Source organism: Sapajus apella, unplaced genomic scaffold (genome assembly GCF_009761245.1).
Source record: "Sapajus apella isolate SASKATOON/1434 unplaced genomic scaffold, GSC_monkey_1.0 scaffold3, whole genome shotgun sequence".
Taxonomy (NCBI): domain Eukaryota; kingdom Metazoa; phylum Chordata; class Mammalia; order Primates; family Cebidae; genus Sapajus; species Sapajus apella.
The window spans coordinates 37,069,115-37,092,232 of NW_022436943.1; the positions used below are offsets into that span (position 1 = coordinate 37,069,115).

At 33.4% G+C, this 23,118-nt stretch overlaps 1 protein-coding gene across 6 annotated transcripts in view; it reads right to left on the bottom strand.

Moving 5' to 3' along the window:
* The window catches only part of CSMD3 (CUB and Sushi multiple domains 3), a 1,239,477-nt gene that overhangs the window by 979,794 nt on the left and 236,565 nt on the right, over positions 1-23,118 (bottom strand). For all 6 annotated transcript variants that reach the window (XM_032246339.1, XM_032246357.1, XM_032246370.1 and 3 more), the window contains exon 4: positions 11,122-11,316. In XM_032246339.1, coding sequence (XP_032102230.1) covers positions 11,122-11,316 — 195 coding nt within the window. The remainder of the gene's footprint in view (positions 1-11,121; positions 11,317-23,118) is intronic.

Sequence of the window (23,118 nt, forward strand, 5' to 3'; positions counted from 1 at the left end):
GTTCTCCAATATAGTTCTCCAATTGTCTTTTCAATATAAAAGCATTGTTTATATGTCAGTAAAAAGAGTTATTACAAGCCTGAGAAGCTCATTTTTCTTTCATATTACGAATATTGTAGAGAATGTAGTTCCTTAAATTATAATTCACCTTCTTTGTGTTGTTTTGCAAAAGAAATTTTTCATTCTGTCCAGTAAGTTTGTTTTTTCAACACAAATTGTTTTCTTTTACTTTGTGAGCCTGTAAGCTAATCATGTTTTCCAGATTTATTTAGGGTGTAAGGTGAATAAAAGCTAAATTTAATGCTGATTCTAACAAAGAATACAATAATTCAGAACTGAACTTTTGTAAATTAACCTTGCTTTTAATTTCATCATATTTTCCTCTTTTTTTATTTTACTATAGTTCCCCTTAATTCCACTTTATGTTATTTAGCTATGTATATCGTATTTTTATGCTGCATCACTGCTTTTTAAAAGTTAGATATAAATTAAATATTAATATATAATAAGTGGCTTTAATAATTTAGCTTTGAATACTATAGTAACTTCACCAAATGTAGGAAACAGTAAATGAAAATTGCTTTGGTGAAAAATATAAGGAATTAGTGCAAAAGAAACTCCAAAAACAATAGAAAAAATAATTTCTCCCTGGCTCCTGAAATATTTAATATATTTACAGCTAGTTTTCTATAAGTAAAAATTATGGAGTAAAAAGAAAATTATTTATATTCTTTTGAGTCAGATATGCAATTAGAAAAAGCCTAAGAAAAGTGGTTATAGAAAGCCTTTAGATTTTATGCACATTGAGCAATAGACCACAAAGTTGGGTTTTTGAAGCCATCCAAGTTCCAGAATTTAAAATCTGTTCTGTATTATTAATGATAGGGAAGAACTTTCATCATTAAATGTTTCAACACATGTATCATTTACGTAATTTCCTAAGTTAATGGGTGATCAATAAAATTTCACAGGAGAGGAAGAGCCCAAGACCAAAAGCATACAAAGTATCCTTCCCAAATGGTTGCTGTTCAAATACCTATTACTGTGCTTTCTTAGCACAAAACACAAAGGACTTTTCACATGGAGTGAGTCCACTAAAATATGTGTCACATAGCATTAAATGTCTTTGGTGACTACTATTCTCCTTCCTCCGTTGATTTATTCCAATTTATTTTGCTTCATCTTTTGAGTGGTGGATTTACAAAGAGCAGCAGAATACCAGATGGTCATTGCTGTGGTTCACTGAGTTTATATCCTAGCAGGAAGTTAGATGATTGCTTTTCAAGGTTCTTATCATGCATTGAACAGTCTATTTCACCACAGGGGATTCTTAAGCTGTCAATATATTTTTGGCTAAGCATGCCCCATCATTTTCTTTTTAAGACATGGGCCTATATAATCATATGAATGCTTGTGGACACAAAGATAATATAACTTATCTTCTTTCTGAATATTGTGGAATATAGATTTTTGATAGAAATGAGTATTTACTTAACGTTTATAAAATTCTGTTTTAATTTTTGGGACAACATTATTAAACTGTTTCTTATAGCTTCTTCAAAAATGTAGTTTCCCTAAACAATCTGGATTTTTCATTTAGAAAATTTATTTTAAAATTCTTATTTGTCAAAACAAATAAACAAAAAACTCCAAGTAAACAAAAGCCTCCCCAGAAGCACATGGCTCAGTTATATAGAATTTGTGTAAGCAATGAAAACTTAGTTACGTCAAAAAGAGACTGACTTTTGTCTTTGCTTTAAAAAATATATAGTCAACATTTTTCTAGGAATTGTACAGAAAGAAAATGAAGTTAAAATCATCTCATTAAAGAAAAAAATCTCTACATTTACACCATTTTTTTTTTCAACCTGAGACCTTGTTCTGTATTTTTAAAATATAACGCCCTGCTAGTAACAACGGATCTACCTTTTCCACCGTCATATCACAGGTACCATAGTTGGATTTGTGTACATACATAATTTGTATAATCATGTTATATATATGTGTATATACATATATCCTTATATACATTTGTCAAAGTAACTAATAGACTTAAAAATCTGAAAACTACACATGTAGAAACATAAATTTTTTTCTTTTAAAAAATTTTTTTTTTGTAGAAAGTGGTTTATTTAGAGAGCGAGAGACAGAAATAGGAGAAGGAGAGAGAAAGAAAGAGCTAACTCTCACACTGAGTGAGAGAATCCAGACAGATGGAATCCAGGAGAGGAAAGCAGCTTCCACACTGAGTGGAAGGGAATAGAGAGAGCGATGGTGTTTAGGAGGGGAAGGCAGGCTTCCACAAGAGAGTGTGGAAGGGGACTCCAGAGGGGAAATCCAGGAGAGAGAAAGACGGCTTCCATGAAGGGAGTGTTCCTGGAAGGGGACCCAAACATGGAGTCCCAGAAACGTAAAATTTTAATGACATTTTTTTCTATAAAATAACACAGTTAAGTATTTGGGAGGCATAGATTTCTAAAAATCTATTTATGTGTTTATAACCATTCATTTATCCATCATCCTTCCATCAATTTATTCATCCATTTATCCTTTCATATACTTCTTTTTTTCCCCCCCATTTATTTGTTTTATTGCATTTTAGGTTCTGGGGTACATGTGAAGAACATGCAAAATTGTTGCATAGGTACACACGTGGCAGTGTGATTTGCTGCCTTCCTCCCCATCACCTACATCAGGCATTTCTCCCCTCGCTATCTCTCCCCAGCTCCCCACCCCCCACCGTCCCTCCCCTATTTCCCCCCAACTGACCCCAGTGTGTAGTGCTCCCCTCCCTGTGTCCATGTGTTCTCATTGTTCAACGCCCGCCTATGAGTGAGAACATGTGGTGTTCGATCTTCTGCTCTTCTGTCAGTTTGCTGAGAATGATGGTTTCCAGGTTCATCCATGTCCCTACAAAGGACCCAAACTTATCGTTTTTGATGGCTGCATAATATTCCATGGTGTATATGTGCCACATTTTCCCTATCCAGTCTATCGTCGATGGGCATTTGGGTTGGTTCCAGGTCTTTGCTATCGTAAACAGTGCTGCAATGAACATTCGTGTGCACGTGTCCTTATAGTAGAACGATTTGTAATCCTTTGGATATATACCCAGTAATGGGATTGCTGGGTCAAATGGAATTTCTATTTCTAGGTCCTTGAGGAATCGCCACACTGTCTTCCACAATGGTTGAACTAATTTACACTCCCACCAACAGTGTAAAAGTGTTCCTATTTCTCCACATCCTCTCCAGCATCTGTTGTCTCCAGATTTTTTAATGATCGTCATTCTAACTGGCGTGAGATGGTATCTCAATTATGAAAAAATACACAGATTATCCCTTTATCCTCAAAGAAAATGGATTAGTTTAAAACAAGAATGATAAATGAAGGAATAAAAAACTTGAACAACAGAGTAAGCCCACAAAAATGTTTGAGCTATTACATACATGATGGGGGGAAAAGTCATTAATTGCCTGAATGAAAGAAGACAAAACTCACAAATGCAAAATGGAGAACATAACATGAGTCTAAGTTATATATATAGCTGACTATTGCCATGGTAGGGCAAAGGATGATTGCAGGATAAGTACAGGAAGCCTTGATTTTCTTCCTTGAACATAAGAAACATACACAAGGCCAACACATATTGTTTATATTAGAATACCACTGTATCTTTTTGCACAAAATTAGAGTACACATATTTGGGCAATAACCCAAATCACCTTTCAAATACAAAATTCCCATACTCAACAGAGCAAGTTTCATGAGGCCTCGAGCTGTTTCATTAATTGTTATACTTAGAAATGTGATTTGTACAGTGAGTTTTTAAAATATTTGAGTTTATGGCCGGGTGCAGTGGCTCACGCCTATATTCCCAGCACTTTGGGAGGCCAAGGCAGGTGGATCATCCGAGGTCAGGAGTTTGAGACCAGCCTGACCGATATGGTGACACCCTGTCTCTACTAAAAATACAAAAATTAGCCGGTTGTGGTGGTGCATGTCTGTAATCCCAGCTACTTGGGAGGCTGAAGCAGGAGAATCACTTGAACCCAGGAGGTGGAGGTTGTAGTGAGCTGGGATCATGCCATTGCACTGCAGCTTCAGTGACAAGAGTAAAACTCTGTCTCAAAAAATAATAATAATAAGTAAAAAATAAAATATATGAGTTTAATTATTGAATATACTTCAAATGTGAAAACTTCCAGACTTGGGTAACTCAGAAATACTAACTAAACTTTGGAAAATACATTTTCAAAAATGATGTCTAATATTTGCTCATCCAAACCTAATTTTTTGGGTAATGTGGGGCTTAAAGTTTCCTATAATGCTGAAAAAAATTAATTCTACTGCCTGTGTGGTCCCAGAACCTAGATATATACATTGTCTGGTACTCTTATTTTTTTCAGTACCTCATATCTCAATGCTGTTATCATATTTGAAAATATGTCTTTACAAACAAATCTTAGTATGTTTGTCCTCTTTTGGTCATGAACATGATGAAAATAAGGTATTTATTACTATTTGTTTAATACTATTGATTAGGTATTTTACATACATTAATGAATATAATCCTTATCTTAATATATGAAGTAAGTAGGACTTGCTCCTATTATACAAATAAGAAAACTGAGGTGTAAAAATTAAATATATGGATTAAGGTTTTATATTTTCTCAGTAGCAGAGATATGAAGCAAATCAAGGCTTTTATTAGCAAACCAAAACTTTTATTAGCAAAGAGTCCACTCTTTCCAGGGTTCTTGATTATGTTTTTAAAATATTCTCCATTATTTCTGAGATACTTCCATTATTTCTGATACATGTTTAACTGTCAATATTTTCAATATGCTAAATACAAACATAACAAAACAAGTGATAGCTATTCTATATGGTTCTAAAAATAATTTGCTGTTATGTGTTTGGAACTTCCTAGATAGTTTTGAGCACCTTATGTGTTAAGCATTACATAAATTTTTCAAAACTATCATTTAATCTCTTTAGCCTTCACAATACTGAAATAAGTAAAAATACTCAGTTTTGACATAAGAAATAATACACTCAAATAATATATGGTAGAAATATAAATCAACTCACAGATCTTGTGCCGCTAAAGAGAAATTATGTGTCATTTGTCCTATCACGCTGGATAGTACTAAAACAGTCTAATCAGGAGATGTACGTTATTTTACAGCACAAATATACTTTTCAAAACCAGATTAGGGTACATGATAAGGCTATTGAATGTATCTGCCTCTTGATTGGATAGGCTGCCTTTTCCAGGGAGTGTTGAAGTAGCAGCAAGTGATCTGTGACACCTGCAAAGTTTTCCTTGTGGACTAACATCACTGCAATTTTGTTAGCAGGCTTTGAGCTGATAAAATAATCCCATACGAAATGATTCATGCTTAACTTGCTTATTCTTTGAAATACATGCACAACATGTTTTCCTTATTAGCATCAAACATAATTGTTCGCATTAAGAAACTAGATCTCTATGTGAATGACAGAGCTAGTGAAAGCCGAATGTGCCCAAATAATATTGCTCAGATACTGGCAAGTGTGGTGGTGGATCTCAAAGTCTGTACCAAAAATAAATTCTGAAATACTATTTAAAATAATATGTTTGAAAATGAACTCAATCAAACCATCAATGCTTCAATCCTCAAAAAGGACTTTTAATACATGGTTCATGACATTTTTGTATTCAACAGTGCATTTGAGTACTTTCTTCTTTGGCATAAAAGAGTTTACCACTGACGCTACTCTCTGTGATTCACAGTGTTATAATAACACATTATCTTCTCTGGGAATGGGTTTAAGAAAAAATAGTTTACAATGGCTTTTAGTCAAATGTTTTAAAAAGCTACAGATTTTAGCTATGAAAAATGTTAAAAAATCTTTACAGTGAATATGCAAAACTGGAATTTGTTTTGAGTATTTAAAATCTCATAATAAAATATATTTTCATTTTGGCAAGGTACAATTCATTATTATGTTTAAGCACAATATGGAAATGAATAGAAATATGACACCAAATTATTTTTGTGTCTTGTTTCAATATAATACTTTGCAGTTTTCTTTAAGTTAGTTTTATCAATAACTTATTAATGTAGTATCATATTTGTGATATCACATTTCAGCATTTATTCATATGTAATTGGGACTTATTATGAATGAAATAATGGCATTTTTGATTTCCTACTGCTTTTGTGAGGTAGTTTCCAGATACGGAGCAGGGGACAAGTAAACATAATAAATATCCTTTCATTAACGAAGTCACTACTTCTTTGGAGGAATTTTGGTATGCAAAATTTTAAAAAATACTTGGCTAAAGTTTCCTACTTATTTCTTCTCCAAATATTGTATTTTATTACTAAGCCTGATTCCATCTTTTGGTATTACATTTTGATACAGAAAATTGTTGATCAAAGTTTTTTGGCAGGAGAATTATATAATATGGCGACAAATCAAGCTGCTGTTCTTATCTCATCAGTCATTTCTCTACACATTGTGGAAAACAGTCTTCCAAGAATAAAACTTGGAAGTTTTTCTCTGTCAAAGGCAACAGTTCCCTCATTAGCCCTTTGGCTTATCTGTCCTGTCAAATATTAGGTTTAGGTCACTCAGTAATAATTTACTATATGACACTTACATCACGAGTATCCAAACTTTCTCCCAAAACAATCTCACCTGTCAGATCGCAATAAACTCTGTCAACATTTTACAGCATCACATACCCTCATTGATCAGTGCTTACCCTGAGCCCTCATATGAATTCCAAGTTCTTTACTTTTGGCTACAAATAGTCAAATCATCAATACAACCTACCACTCTTTTAAAATTTTCTTTAATTAATCCAAAATTTACACATTTCTAATACAATCATATGTTTTCTGTGAGTGCATTCTTAAATCTTAATATGTTAACCCTTCCATCAAAGTATGTGCCTCTTTTATATACAATGTTATTAGTTTTCCCTGAGGTATGTATATCAAATTGACATTCTGAATACAAAATGTAATTATGAACTTTGGAATTTTTAGCATAGGAATAGCATATCCATTTCACCTCGTCTGCCAACTGTTTTAATTAATAAGGAGTGCTGTGAGAACTGGGTTAAGAAGGACTCTGAAGCCACATGAAAACTCAGTGGGAATGAATGTCATGAAAATGTCAAAGCAAGGGATGCAGAAAAGGCAAGTGCTCCACGTATTCTCATTCAAGACTTAGAGAATAGGAATTAGGCTTCATTTTTTACAGAATGTTGCTTAGCCCAGCAGCAGGCAGTTAGCTGACTTTTACAAATACTACCAGATGGTGTTGATAAAATTCATCCTGCCTGTGAACAAACACAAAACCTTTGCACCATACCCTCTAGGTTGATGTGGAATACATTTTTTCTTAATTAAACTATCATTGTTAGGAAGCATCAAAAGAACTCTCTAAAACCAAAGGTTTCATCAAGGAGAGACTCTATATAAAAACTCCAGGGAAAGCAATGAGTAGATCATTACAGAGTTATCAGCCCCCTGCAAGCTTATACATTAAAGAATCAGTATGCTATCAAGTGGCAAAGAAAAGCAGAGGGAAGGCATTGACCGAGTAGTCTGCCATCTTTTCTTTTGAAATGAATGACAACTACACACGTTGCATATATACTACTCCTCCATTCTTTATTTTTAATGAAAAATTTGGTTAGTGGGAAATAAATCACGCTTTCGAAAATTAGATCATGTGCTCTATGAAGTATGACTTAGACTCTACATTTAGCCTGTGAATATTAGTAACACGTGAGATCTACTTTTGAGGCTGGAAAGGAAAATCTGTACTTTCTACATGAATATTGCTTCATTTGAAATGTTCTTGCTCTATATAGTTTGTATTTTTAGCAATTCTCTGTAAAATCATCTCTTAAAGCATTGTCCCTAGCTGAACTTCCTTGCACTCAATGGGAGATATTAATACCTTCCTTATCAAGATTGCTAGCTTACCCTACACAGTCTGCTTAGCAATCATTATACATTATTGCAATTACTTGATTACTGTCTGCCCCACTGGACCACAGGTTCTTAAAGACAGGAATTGTTTCTTAATCAATCTTTTGATTCTCAGCACATAACATAATGCTTTGCAGAAGGAAGGCCCTTAATAAATACATATAAATGTGTAAATTTTTTCATAGTGTTACAGCTGAGGAGAAAAAAAGTGAGCTGAGTAGGCTAAAGTTAATCAGGTAGTATTTCCAAAAACAGTGGGTGCCAATTTTGATAGATTAAAAAAAAATCATAGAAGTTAGGTGGAAGTCAAAGGAAAAAATCCTACTGGGACCTGGGAGCAAAGAGTAGGAAAGTAAATACTCTGGTAGCAGAGTTTAACCCTGGAGCAAAAATGGCAATAGCAAAAAAAACAATAGAAGCATAGGTTTTACGGTTAGATTAGAATAGAAGGACATTTGACATTATCCACTTCAAATTTGTCTTTGTTGACTGTACATCCTTTCTTTAGGGACAAGATAGTAACAAGTGCTAAGAAAAAGTTGGGTGATAGAGATAACATAAATAATAAATTGGTATGTAGATGATGATGATGTTTTATAAATGCTATCACATTAAACTCTAACAGGCTTATAATTTGGATATTTCTGCCTATCTCTTCATCCCAGTATAGCTAAAAAATAGCTTCCAAAATAATTTAATTATTACTCAAAGTCTCTAGTCAGTAAGTGGCAGAATCAGTATTCAGAACAAGGCTTTTCTGATCCCAAAGTCTATTGTCTGAATTGAGGTGAAGGAGCCAAACAACAGAGATTAATTTTCACGTAGTGTTGAGAATGCTCCATTGAAATCTTTTCAAACTACTTCTTAGTTTTAATTACTTTAAGTCCTTGTAAACTACTTGGTTTTTAAGAATTTTAATATGCCTTTGATTTAGAGAGTTTTATGCTTTTCTTAAAAACAGACTGTATTTCTGATTTCCACATAATATTCCACATAATATTCCAATTCCTCCCGTTATACAAAACATTCTTAAAAACAGACACAAATTATTTGGTGACATATTAAAAAGGTAAGAAGCTCGGGCTTTGGAAACTGAGAGAATATTCAGACCTGGCCTTCTCACCACAACCCATTTGCTCTTGGGAGACATTTCTCCACTGAATGCTCCTGTTTCTGCACATCTTGTGAGCAGAGGTTCCAACTGTCCTACTTTTTTGTACCTGGTCATCCTTCTGTGTAGCAAATAGCCAAGGAGGACACAGTGTCTTCCAGCAAAGGATAACTCTTCATACAGCCTTGAGAGAAAGAGATAATGGCTACCTCCAGAGGAAAGAACGGGGGTGCCTACTGCCCATTATAAAAGATTCAGGTTTGTAAGCTCATGGTTAATCTCCTGTAATACCATTTAGTAGGTTGTGCAGGTATCTTACACTCATCATGTCATCCTATGAGAATTTGGGCTTGGGAAACTGGCATAAATCCTGCTGTTCTTGTTCCTAGTGCTGCTGTGAGTAATAAACTATCCTTCATTTCCAACGAAACAGTCTTTTGTATTTTACCATCATGCATGAAACTGTAGCAGAGAATTTTAACCTGAAAGTAGAGTAAAATGTCAGAACTCTTTGTAGTTCTTAATGTTTACCAGCTGAGTAATCTTGAGCAATTATTTTTAAATATCTGAGCTTCAGTTTCCTATTATAGTGAAATTTAAAACTGACAGTGCTTATAAATTTTTTAGCAAATTTATAGTGCAAATGATAGCTAATAGTAGTTATGCAATATCAGTAGCAATAGCAGCAGTAACAGTAATAATAGCAGTAATTGTGGTCGCTGTAGTAGTTAAAGTATATGCAGCAAAGGCATCTAACATTGAAAGAATGCCAACAGACAGCAGACATTTTACTAAGCAGCCGGTGTTGCTTATCTTATTTAATCTGTACAACAAATGGAACAGGTGTTTTTTGTTTTGTTTTGTTTTCATTAGTTAAATGAGGTAAATGAGACACAAATTGTTGAACGGATTTTCCTGAGGTAACTCACATGACAAATGACAAAGCTGGGATAAGAAGCCAGTTGTGTCTGATTTCCAGGGAGTTGTAGTGCATGCATTTGCAGTTCTATGTTTGGGAGGAAACTACAAAGTAATTTAGGTGAGCAGTTGGACATTCCTACATCACAGTCATAGAAGAATTACAGAAGCATATGTTTGTTAAGGAAAAAAAGCCCAGAGGAAACAGTGTTGATCTCCACAATTTTTGTAAGCAAAATCCATCCATGTACTTAGCTAATGTTGAACACGTTCTGTTTTCCAAGCTTTGTATTTTGAACCTTTGTCCACATTTTTATGTTATTGTGTTTTTGCCATAATACAAATAATCTTAATAGTATTCATAGTAAACACAGCATTGTTTTCAAAAATTTCCATGCTTTCTTCAGAGAAAGATTCATAAATTCAGTCAATATTTCTTAAAGCAAAGTAACTTTGATGGCCTAATTAAATTTTTAAACATCATAAACTCCATGTTTTAAATATAAATATGAAAACATAGAAATACACAATGCATGCATAACTATGTATATAGAGATATGTAATTTCCTAATTTCATAAGCAATGTGAAAGAGATAATAGTAAATACTAAAATTTAGTATTTTTCTCTACTTTTCATGTAGTATATGAGATTATCTATTTATCTATCCTTTAGTTTTTTTTTTTTTTTTTTAGACACAGTCTTTCTGTCACCCAAGCTAGAGTGCTGTGGTATGATCTCGGCTCACTGCAGTCTCCACCTTCTGGGTTCAAGTGATACTCCTGCCTCAGACTCCCAAGTAGCTGGGACTACAGGTGTGCACTACCACACTCAGCTAATTTTTTAATTTTTAGTAGAGATAGGTCTTCACCATATTGAACAGGCTGGTCTCAAACACCTGACCTCAAGTAATTCACCCACCTCAGTCTCCCAAAGTGCTGGTATTACGGACATGAGTCACTAGACTTGGCCTCTCTATTCTTTAGATTCTATAGAAGAAATAGGCACCAAACACATTTTTCAAATATACTGGCTTATCCCAACTCTCAGTTTTAAGTTGTGTCAAACAATCAGTATAAATAAATATTTCTTTTTACCTCTACAAATAGGAACAGGAAAATCCCACGAGGCTGTATTAACTGAATTGGCTAGGCAGGTGAGCTGAGGGTGGCCATCGAGGATGTATCCAGTTACACAGCTGTATCGGATCTTGTCCCCGACATCGAATCTTGTACCATATAATATACCTTTGGGGGGAATTCCAGGATTTCCACAAGAGCTACTCTGCAATTCTATAGAAAAGGAAGAAAAAGAATTTACAGTTATTTAAATAGTTTATTGTTTTAGATTTATAAAATTATATATGTAGATATAGATAGTATTATTTATTTGGAGAAGAGTCACAGAAAAGGAAATGTCTTCTATTCCAATACATTTGACAGAGAAATATGGGATGGAAACTAAACATTATCACAGAGGTATTATTTGTCATTGTTTATGCTAGAAAGTTTTAGATATTTTATATTGCTTAGTCTTCATAGCATTACTTACATTTTTACTCATAGGTTAATATTTACTCAGATAAGTAAAATTGAGGATAATACCATTCACATGGCTTTTTCAAAGCTATATTCTAATAACGTAGTAATAAGCAAATTCATTTTCTTAATATTATCTTCAGTCCTTTAGTGCTTAATTTTAAATAATGAGCCTAGATAAAATACACATTTTGCATGGAAACCTTTATTTCATTCAAATGAGAAAAATACAGTATAGTAGTAATGGACAATTTTTAAAGTTAGGAAGGGTGAGCTAGAATTCCAGCTCTATTATTTGTTATTAACCTTGAATGTATATTGAGAATTATAATCATAAGTGTAAACAGTTGTAACATTTTAATTTGAACAATAGGCAAAATATATGGAAAATGATATATCAGAATATTTTACCTACCACCTTCTTATTCTATTAATTGGTGCTTAAAGCTAACAAAGTATAAAAACATGAGTTTTTTACAGTAATATTCAATTCAGAAAAAAACAATTTTAGACTAAATGAATTAAAAATGTTGAAAATAGCAGAACTTCAAGATTAGAAAGAACTACAGATTATTTTTTCTTATATTGTTTTCTACATTTTTATATTACTGTTATATTACCTTTATACTACAAATAATAAAACACTAACAGTAATTAATAAAGTAAAAGTTATTGCAATTTGAGTAAAATCTGTAGTTAGTAGTGTTGTGCTAACATTAATTTCTTAGTTTTGGCCATTTTGCTACAGCTACATAAGTAGTTATATTGAGGGAAGCTAATTAAGACAATATGGGAACTACTCTTCTTGCAAAATAATAAGCTGAAAGTGATGTTGCAATAAACAATACAATATTTTCGCATGTGCTTTGATATTTATTTTATTTGTGGAGTTACTAAATTCTATATACTATTACAATGCTAATTGAAATAATTACAAACCATTATAATTTTAAAATATCAATGTCAATATTAAGCAAAAATATTAAAATACAAAATCGTTCACAATATATAGCTGCAGCTATACAAAAACCAATATCACTTATCCACAAAAATTGTAAACAAAGAGGAATTTTTTATCATTTTTAGTGGGCTTATAGTAATTTTGAGAGTATTTTTTAAACTTACATTAATTTTTATATAAACTTTTCAAAGCAAGTAGAAGAGAAATCACAGATTAATTTCAAGTATAAGGCCAATTTAATACAGGAAAATATTGAGATCACGGGACATCCATATATTTTAGAGAGAAAATATTTACTTTGAGTTTTAAAAATGTAGTTATATGTTTCTCCAAACTAGATTAACATTTACTAAATGTAAATGGTTTCAATAAATAGACAATTTTCTTAATAATGCATTCTAAACTTAAATTTGTAAAATATTTAAAGTGTCAGTAGTGAGGTTATTTCTAATTTTTTATTCTGTTATTTCTTCAAGACATATGCTATATGAATTTTCAGTAAAACAATAAAAATTTATTATCTGTGAATTTTGATCAACTTTTAAAGAAACACTATGAATAGAACAGTATTTTTAAATACTTAATTTTTTTAAAAAAAATTATTAGATTAATAGATGAGATGTTTACTGCAAGAGACAGTGAGATTGATAAGTTTTGATAAAATGAATAAGAATTCAGTCTCCTGAATATAGTAATAACAAAGGAGATACTTTTAATGACACTACCACTTTTGGCTTTAGAGTTAATCCACTCTCCTTCCTTCCACCCTCTAAAAAATAATTAAGGTCAGGGCTTCAGTTATCATAAAGTTATATGTCTAGGAGTAAAGTAGTTTCCAAATTATGTCACAGGAAGCAACTAGGTGAGGGAATAAAATGAAAGAGAAGAAAGCTCTAAATAGACTCAAAATTAACTTTGATTTAAATGAACAAATAAACGTTACCCAGAATAAAGTACCTAAAGCAAAAATGGAAATCATATCAGGTGAAGCAGTGAATGAATAATAACACTGAATGGAACCTTACTTGATTACCTAATCTCCTGCTTTGTGGCTGAATTATTTCTAAAAGTGATAAAATTTTAGGTTGTTTACAAATGAAACTCAAAGAAGACAATTTTAAAGCATATCTGGCCTTTCCTTTCAGGAAATTCCTGCTGTCATTTGTGCTTGTTTTTTATCTTCATATTTGAGAACAGCTACCCATCATCCTCTATTAACTGAGTAATTCATAAAGACAATTAAGATATTTTACATTCAGGTGTAAGGATCCTGATTCTATAACCATTGCTCATGGATTATATTTTTTTGTTTTCTCCCGAACCTTTAATTCAGACTTCACTCTATGCTATGTTCATTTTTAAAGGCAAAGCCAAGTACGATGTATTATTAACTGAAGTATATAAACCACCATCAAAAAAGACTACGTTCCAATTGAACATTCACTTCTTACTTTTAATGTTTTAAAACTAAATAGTGCTGCATATTTAAACTTTTGAATTAAATTTACTTTTAATTAATAAAAAGTTTTAGAAATTGCTAGGTTAGACTGGTTTTTAGATAATGTTTCTGCCAGCCATCCAGAGTTTGAATTTCACCACTGAAAACCAAACACCACATGTTCTCAATTATAAGTGGGGGCTGGACAATGAGAGCACATGGACACAGGGAGGGGAACAACACTTACTGGGGACTGTTAAGGGAGGGTGGGGGTGCATAGAGCATTAGAGAAAAGAGCAAGAGCTAATGCATGCTGGGCCTAATACCTAGGTGATGGGTTGTTGGGTGCAGCAAACCACCGTGGCACACTTTTACCTATGTAACAAACCTGCATATCCTGTACATGTAGCTGAACTTAAAAAAAATAAAATAAAATATATTTTTTTAAAAAATGAATTACTCAACCATGTCAGTAAAGCAAAATACAAAATAAATATTAGATATATGTTGTAAGTATTTACAGTAAGTGATGATATTGCTTAAAATATATAAAATTGTTAAGGAAAATAGAGATTTATAAATATAATGAAGAATTTTTTGTAATTCATCAGATATACATGCACGCTAGACACATCATACTTGTTATCTCACTATGTTTTTGAAGCAAATAATTACGCCTAAGAGCAGAGTTGCTGAATAGACTTTATTTAGTTATCTTCTTTTACCAGATGACAGTAATATATTGATTAAGAGGTTTAGGTGACTAACATAAAATAATTATAGACTCCATAATTTTCTTCTAATATCCCATAATACAAAGATTAAAATGAAATTGGAGTAGGAGAGGCAGTACTTTAAAACTATTTACCCAATATTCTTGGTTGAGCACTGACTAAATTTGAAAAAATGCATTAATAAATAAGAGAAACATACCATGTACTGCAGCCTTATTTGAATTCTAATCTTGGAATCTATGCCATGAGATTATGTCTGTAGAAAAAACAATTACCTAAAGTGGGGAGTTAAGTAAATTGAGATCATTGGAAAATAAGCCTGAAGACTTTGCACTCAGTATACGTCTGAAAATGTCAGAGACCCTTTATGTTAAGTTTACTGCTCTATGGATAACGAATTATTTTGCCTAATTAAAAGCCATTTGGTTTTTGCAGAAATACGTATATTTATCTTCTCACAGTTATTGAGATTATCAGCAAATATGAAGACATTTTGACCACATAAACTATTCTGAAGTGTAAAAGATTTTTGATACAGCAAAATAATTCCTTGGAAAATATGCAAAATAATCTTTTAAAAATCCAATTGTATTTAAAGGGGTAGAGTTCAGTGACACTCTTCTATATTAGTTAAAAGGAAAGATAAATTACTTGGTAAGTGACACTGACACTATTTTATTCTTCAGAAGTTTTTAAGAGTTAACCACTAACATTGCTCTATGATGTATACTAGTTAATACTACAACATATCCCTTGCCTTCTGAGTTAACAATTGGAGAATGTCAACCTTGTTGACATTGTTGAGTATCAGCTTTGATAGGCATTTAGGCATTCTTCCACTTATATCTCACAAAACACTTGACATTATGTATAATTCTCTCCATTGTATAGAAAGGAAAACTGAGACTCGGGAAGATTAAGTAACTTGCCAAAGGCCACCCACTAATAAATAGACTTGTGGTTCAAACCTAGGTTTCCTAATGTAAAAGCATTAGACCATTTCACAATTATATACTGCTATCTTTGAAAGGCAGTCATTCATTCCACAAGTATTTATTAAGCATCTATCTTCAGCAATGCTCTGGGGATATAGTATTATTACAAAAGGTAGATGTGGCCCTACCCTCATGCAGTTTATGACTTGGTGGTGACCAAAAGTAATAAATAGTAATTTATAGAATATTAATTGTATTGTTACATGTGGCAGAAAAGAAGCTTATAAGTTATAATAAAGGCATATAATGGAGAAATCTGAATTAGTATTGATTAAGAGGAGATCTGGAAAGGATTTCCTGATAAAGAAAGGCTTTAATTGTGATCCTAAATTGGTAACACATTAGTTTTTATTTGTTCTCTTAAGGGCAGTGAACTAATATATTTGAAATAGAAAAGTTGCCGGTAATCTCAGCACTTTCGGGAGGCCGAGGCAGGTGGATCACCTGAGATCAGGAGTTCAAGACCAGCCTGACCCACATTGTGAGACCCCGTCTCTACTAAAAATAAAAAATTAGCTGGGTGTGTTGGTGTGCACCTATAGTCCCAGCTGAGGCAGGAGAATCACTTGAACCTGGGAGGCGGAGGTTGCAGTGAGCCGAGATTATGCCGCTGCACTTAAGCCTGGGCAACAGAGTGAGACTCCAACTGAAAAAAAAAAAAAAAAAGAGTCAAAGTACTATAATAGTTATTAGGTTTGGCAATACAATGAAAACAGGTTTCACAGAACTGATAGGGTAGAAGCTAGATTGGGAAAAAATGTTTCAAAAAGTTTGATCATTGATGGCTTCAAGCAGTGGATGTATATTCTTTGCATAGGCTCATAAATATGAAAGAGAACTATTTCCTCATTAAATATTTGGTGGTGGGTGCTATCTGCTTTTTAAAAAAGTAATTGAGAGTGAATAATCAAAATACATTCTATAAGTGTACATGTGAGCAGAGATTTTCATAAGCATGTATGATGTAAAGTGTGTAAGTTCACTAATTTAATACTAATTGGAGTTGGGTGGGAAAAATTGTGTTAAAAGGGATCATTAAAATTAATTTAAAAAAAACTAGTAGCCAAATCGATGTATGCATATTATTTTAATATGACAATACCAACTGTTTGATAAGATTACATAAAACAATATACGTTAGTCATGTATATTTTTAGGAAATACTCAATATGTGCCAAATATTAACTCAACAAATTGCAATTTTATTATTATAATCAATTAGGCATTTGAGACATCAAAATTAGTTGTGATTATGTTATGATATTCTAGAGGCTGTGTCATATGTATCAAATTTTCATTAAATTCTAATGAACTGTTAGATTATTCTTGATGTCTTAAAAATTAATAAAAAAATAGTAATTTAGTCAAGGGTAAAAATAATTGCTCCTCTCTAAGTCATAAAGGCTATCCAAAGGCTAATCTTAACTTTTGGCAGAAAATTTGTGTAACCAAATTCACAAAAAGTCTCCTATAGATGTCATTGATTTTTTTCATTCTTTTCTCTATTGTTTGGTATCATATATTAAGCATCATTCCTTGGTGAAATGAAATAAAACTCTATTAAGAAATTTAGAAAAACAAGCATGTGATTAATACTAATAAACATATTACAACACCCTCATTCTTAAAAGAAAAAAAAAACAGTTTTGGAGCACATAGTTATATGCACATATAGCTGTGAACATAGCTGTGAAAAGCAAAATGTTTCAGAAATTATCAGGAAGAACACCTTACCTTGATAATTGGAATGAAAAATTTAAAACAGGGATAATGGACATCCTGACTACAGAATTACATAATTATTCAGTCAAATAGATGAAGCATGATCCTGCTGAGATCAATTAACAATGCTTTAAAACATTGCAAAATTATATCTACTAAGGGAAGTAAAATCAAGTTGTTTGTGCTTCTTAGAGAAAATCAATCTCAGAGTTTATTTCCCAGATGATTAAAAATAATTTAGGAGAGCATAACATCAAGCAGAAACAAAATGTTTTGCACCTAGTACCTCTCATCCTGAGATTTTCAAACACCTAACAAACAAATCCATTTTCCAAATTTGTTAGTGATACAAAATGTTCTTTGTTACAAATACTGAACCATTTCATTCACAAGGGACATAAAGGGTGTAGTTGAGAATTTACGTGGGGAATTCAGTTTGAGCAAACATTTTGTGAACTTTTGAATAACTTATTGCATCTATCACATCCTCATGGTCTTTTCTTTCAGTACATATGTATACGTTTACTTCCTCATTTTAAGAACAGGGACTCTAGTTCATCTTTGTATCAAGAATTAAGCACATTGTGCTGTTGGCAAGCAAAAAAGAATTAAACTAATTGAATTATCTCCTTTAGTAGAAAAATTTGAAAGTTAATTATCACACAGAGCTCATAGCATTAAATGTTTTAATATAAAACATTAGAATAGAATATGTAGCATAGAAGAGAGCTGTAACAATAGCATGAATTAAACTCATTATAATAAGCACTGGATCACGTTGGCAACATGTGATTTTGTACGAGTCAAATTACATAGGTGATTCGGTTCTGTTACTCTGTGAAAATGCATTCACTTCTGTAAGCCATTTCCTTAATTTATAAGCTAGAGTCATGTCACAGACCTCACTGGGATGCTGAAGATGTTGGAAACACGAGGCCATGTTTGCCATTTGGAAAGTCATCCTGAAACTTCAAAAAGGCTCAGAGTTGCTGAACAAAAGGACAATTGTTATATGTTATTTGTTATTATTTGTTATTTATTATTTTAACTTATTGAAAGGGAATCCAAATAAATTACTGGCTACTAGAAAAGAAAAAAGAGCAAGATGGTACTATCTTAAGTGGTCCGCCTGAAAGGAAAATGGATTACTAGACTGATTTTAGGAAAGAATGAACATTGATTAAAATGTATTACAAGAAGTAGAAGCAAAGACTATGTCATTTAACAAAAATGTTTAGAAAGGTCCTAGGGCAGGATGGATATATTTTAAAGGGAAGAAAGTATGAAGTAGTAGAAATGTTAGTGTAAAACCAAACACATAAAAATTTATTCTATATAGGTAATTTCATTCTCTTTCCATGTTGTGGATACAGATAGGCTCTACTGGCACTACAGAAAAACATTGGAGTGTTAGGTGTAGATTTATGGTTAAATACAAGATAGAAAATTTTTTGCACCATATACAAGGACTAGCCACTAGTTATGTTGACCCATGAATAAGAGGTAATGCCCATTCGATTGGAAATGTCTGTGCCATTGTATTGGCTAAATAAATTTGATCACCCAAAATGAATTTACAAAACAATATTATAGTTTTGTTTTGTAAACTCTATAACTACCATTGTATTAACATAGTTGGGTAAAAGGATCATAAAATATAAAAATTTGTGACTATTAGAAGCTAACGCTGTTGTACATAGCTACCAGAATATTACCAAAACCAAAGAAATACAAATATAAAAAGGAGGCATATTAGCAGCCATACTCACTTTAAAGTTTCTGAGCATGGAATAATGTTGCATCTGGCATTTGGTAGCATTTGATAGTTTGATTCAGAATAATAGAAAAATATGAATAGACTCTCCTCTGACAGAATTGGGACAAGTATCTGTGTTAAGACTTTTGGATAAAGGTAATTTAATTCTTTAAAAAGATGTGTTAAGCTGATCATGGATGATTTACTAGATTATATATTCATCAAATATGATGACTGAGAAATGACACTATATTTTAGCAATTAATCCATCACCAAATAATTATTGAAGCCTGAGGCACAAATGTCAAATGGATATAAAATATGACACCATTTGCATCTTGTCAAAGCATAACTCAAGTTGGAAAAATAAGACATATATGGTAATGACCTAGAAATTAAAAAATAAAACTGATCCTGTAAGCTGATTTTTAAAAAACAAATTTAACTATTATATACACACACTAAAAGAAGACTATTTTATGAAATGAGATAAGTAAGTTTTTAGTTGGAGAGGATTCAGAAGAGTCAAATCATATGAATAAGACCCATAGAGACGAATGTCCAAGATGTGTTCAGGAGCAATATGCAGAATCGGTTGGTTTTAATGGGTTGGTTTGACTAGGATGATACATATGAGGAAGCAAAGAATGTAACTTCAGAAAAGAATTCTATAGTTGCACTTTCGAAAGACCTGAAATTAGCTGTTTTAGGGTCAATGCTAAGCTGCTGCTGCTGCCAAATAAAAAAGAAAAAGAAAACCCCACAATGGATTGGCTTAAATAAGATAGCAGTTATTTCCCTTTATGTGACTCTCTGATTGCTCTAGGCTGGGAGAGATTGGATTGTGCCCTCAGGCAATCAGGGACTTAGTTTTTTTTCCCCCCATCTTGCTACTCTATCCTCCCCTAGGGCATTGCCTTTGTCCTTTGTCTGCACGGAGAAGCAGGGTTGCTGCAAATGTTGAATTCCAGGCTACTAGGAGTTGAATGAGCTGTTAGGGGAAAAACAACAATAATAACATCACTTGCCTCCCTTCCTTTCACTGCTGACAAAACCCTTTCTCATTACTACATCCTGTGCAAATTCTAGATTTTCTGGGAGATGCACAGCAGTTTTGTTGTTGTTATCATTTTTCTATCAAGGCCCACTATAGTTCCTCATGGAGCAGAGGCCTGGTAAAGCAGAAAATAGATGGTTACAATACATAACCCCATGTGGATAAGCAAATAGAGGGGAATATTCCACAGTTAAAGAGCATGTCCATGCATAGATCCTGTCGGACAGAGATTCTGAAGCAGTTCCTGCCCTGTCAGACCCTAGTCCTGATCTCTAGGAGGTGCTTCTTTGTCCTGCATCCTGTGTTGTCCCCTGGCATTTTCTTCTGCGTAGTTCTTTCTTATCCACATTCTCTGTGCTAAAATTTGAATTGGGTGTTGAAGAGTAAAACTATCTTTGGGAGTGCTTTGAGCTTATATCCTACCTCTGCTAATGCAAGTTTGGTGCTTGAAAATTGCCTTAGGGATTGACAACCACAGAGTTTTGCAGATGACTCATATAATTTATTTGGCTAAAACTGCCTCTGAAAAGTTACTAAGAATTAATCTGTTTGCTTCCAGGTATTTTCTGGTGCCAGGGAATACTCTTCTCAACCCCCAACTTGTTCAAACCATGGCTTTCATTGCCTTTATCATTGGAGCTACCTGCTGGTGATCTGAAACAATAAGCTTGGACAGAAATGCAACATTCCTTCTCTGATCTTTGGCCTCAAGGCTGCCTCCATCCTTAGACTCAGAAACTTACAAAATATTCTGATAAACCTTCTTATCCCCTGTTATACAGAAGAAGTTGGTTTTTCCAACCCATAACTACCCAGAATTTAGACTATTTTATTCATTCTTTTTTTGAAAATGGTCAATTTATGCCTGAGCTTTATACATAACGTCTTGTTCACATTTTGGGGGTACATGTGATACTTTGATACTATATTCATACAATGTGTAATAATTGAATCAGGGTAATTGGGGGTGTGTGTGTGTGTGTGTGTGTGTGTATGTGTGTGTGTGTAAAAGCCAAGTCAAACTGTGTTTTTCCTCTACTTTCACCACCACAGCAACAACAATTGGCACAGAAAACTTCTGTGACCACCAAGCAAGCAATCAATTTTGCAGTGGACAACAATTTGGTGTTCTCCAATTCAGTTCTGATACTGTCTACCTGGCAATAGTATCATCTCACAGGTTGAGGGCTTAATCCCCAAGACTGAACCCACCAGGCACCAGACAAAAGTCTGGGCCTCTGGAAAGTTTGCCTGAAAGTTTCCAGTGGCGTTTTCACTAGGGAGACTTACAGAACTCAAGAATTCACTTACTTAAGTTTACCAGTTAATTACATAAGATATTAAAAGGATGCAGATGAAGAGATGCATAAGGTGAGATATGGAAAGGTACACAGAGCTTTCATTCCCTCCCTGAGAGCACCACCCTTCAGGAACCTCCAGGTGTTTAGCTATCTGGAAGCACTTCATGCTTCATTCTTTTGAGGTTTTGATGGAGGCTTTATTAAAGAAGCATGATTGATTGAACCAATGGTCATTGGTAATCAACTTAACCTTCAGACCCTCTCCTCTCCCTGAAGGCCAAAAATCTCAACCCTCTACTCATGTCTTGGTCTTTTGGGTGGTCAAGTTACCTAGTACTTGCCAACCATCAATAAATATATTAGCATACAAAAATATAATCACTTTGGAGTTTCTAAGGATTTTATGAGTTACATGCCAGAAAACGATGCCAAAGATCAAATATATATTTCATAATATTAGAGTCCATCCCTGGTCTTTGAACCCAGATGCCTTACATCAAAAAACATATGACTCAAAAGTTATGGCCAGACCACTAGAATTCCAGTTTATCATTTATAAATGGCTTAGTCTATCATATTGTATGAATGTTTGCTTGAGTGAGGTCACTCAAACTCAGGCTTTAGTTCAAACTTATCAGCTTCTGAAAGCAAATGTGGCTTCCACACACCTATAACTTCATCCTTTCAGGCATGTGGTATAATTCAGCTAAGGGACAATGTCTTCTCTAGCTCTGAATTTCCTTCAAGTTGTTAAGTAATATTAGGTTTCTCTCAATTTATAACCCATTCATTTATTCCATAACCTTCCAGTTACTATATCTCCTTTTTTCCATCAATGTTCAAACTTTTTTCACCTTTGGAAGGAATATTAGAATCATCACTGTGCTTGTCTAGACTGCAGGCAGCAATACTACTGGGTAGCAAGTACTTCCACAGCAGTTCATTTCAACACTTATCTAGGGTATGGTTACATAGGTCAGAACTATAGGGCCATTTTTAACACCAGGCAATATAGCTGCATTCACTGTTAACTTAAATTTTGCCTGATTGTAAAGGCACAACACATCCCTATCAGGCACTTAGGAATTCTGGCAGAAGGTTCTTTTTTTTTTTTAGAATTCATTCTGTTTCCAGCACTTGGATTTGTAACCTGGTTCTAGGACTATTGTACCAAGTAGGGAAAGGAGGAAAAAAAGTTGAGGTGATGTGGGAAGAAAGAAAAGGAAAACCAGAATCATATAATCATTATACTGGCTTACTCCTCCTTTGGCAAGAATCACATAGTCATACCAGTATCCTTCCCCATCCCTGTTTCCAAAATCAACCAAAAAAAAAAAAAATGAGGAAAAACTAGTAGGGAAACTCCTTTAGTCCCCACTCATGTTGAGTATTAGCACACATCCATGAAGTCGTGTAAGCCAGACCTTCGTGCTTTCATCTCCCACTGTTTTAGACAATGAATGCTTTAATGTCCAATTCACTTTTCCATTAATCTTTCTCTGAGGAGGATATATTGTTGCCCATTGTTAAAAATTATGGGCTGTATAGTATGTTTCTTGGTCTGAAGAAATGAAAGTCAGATATCCAAATCT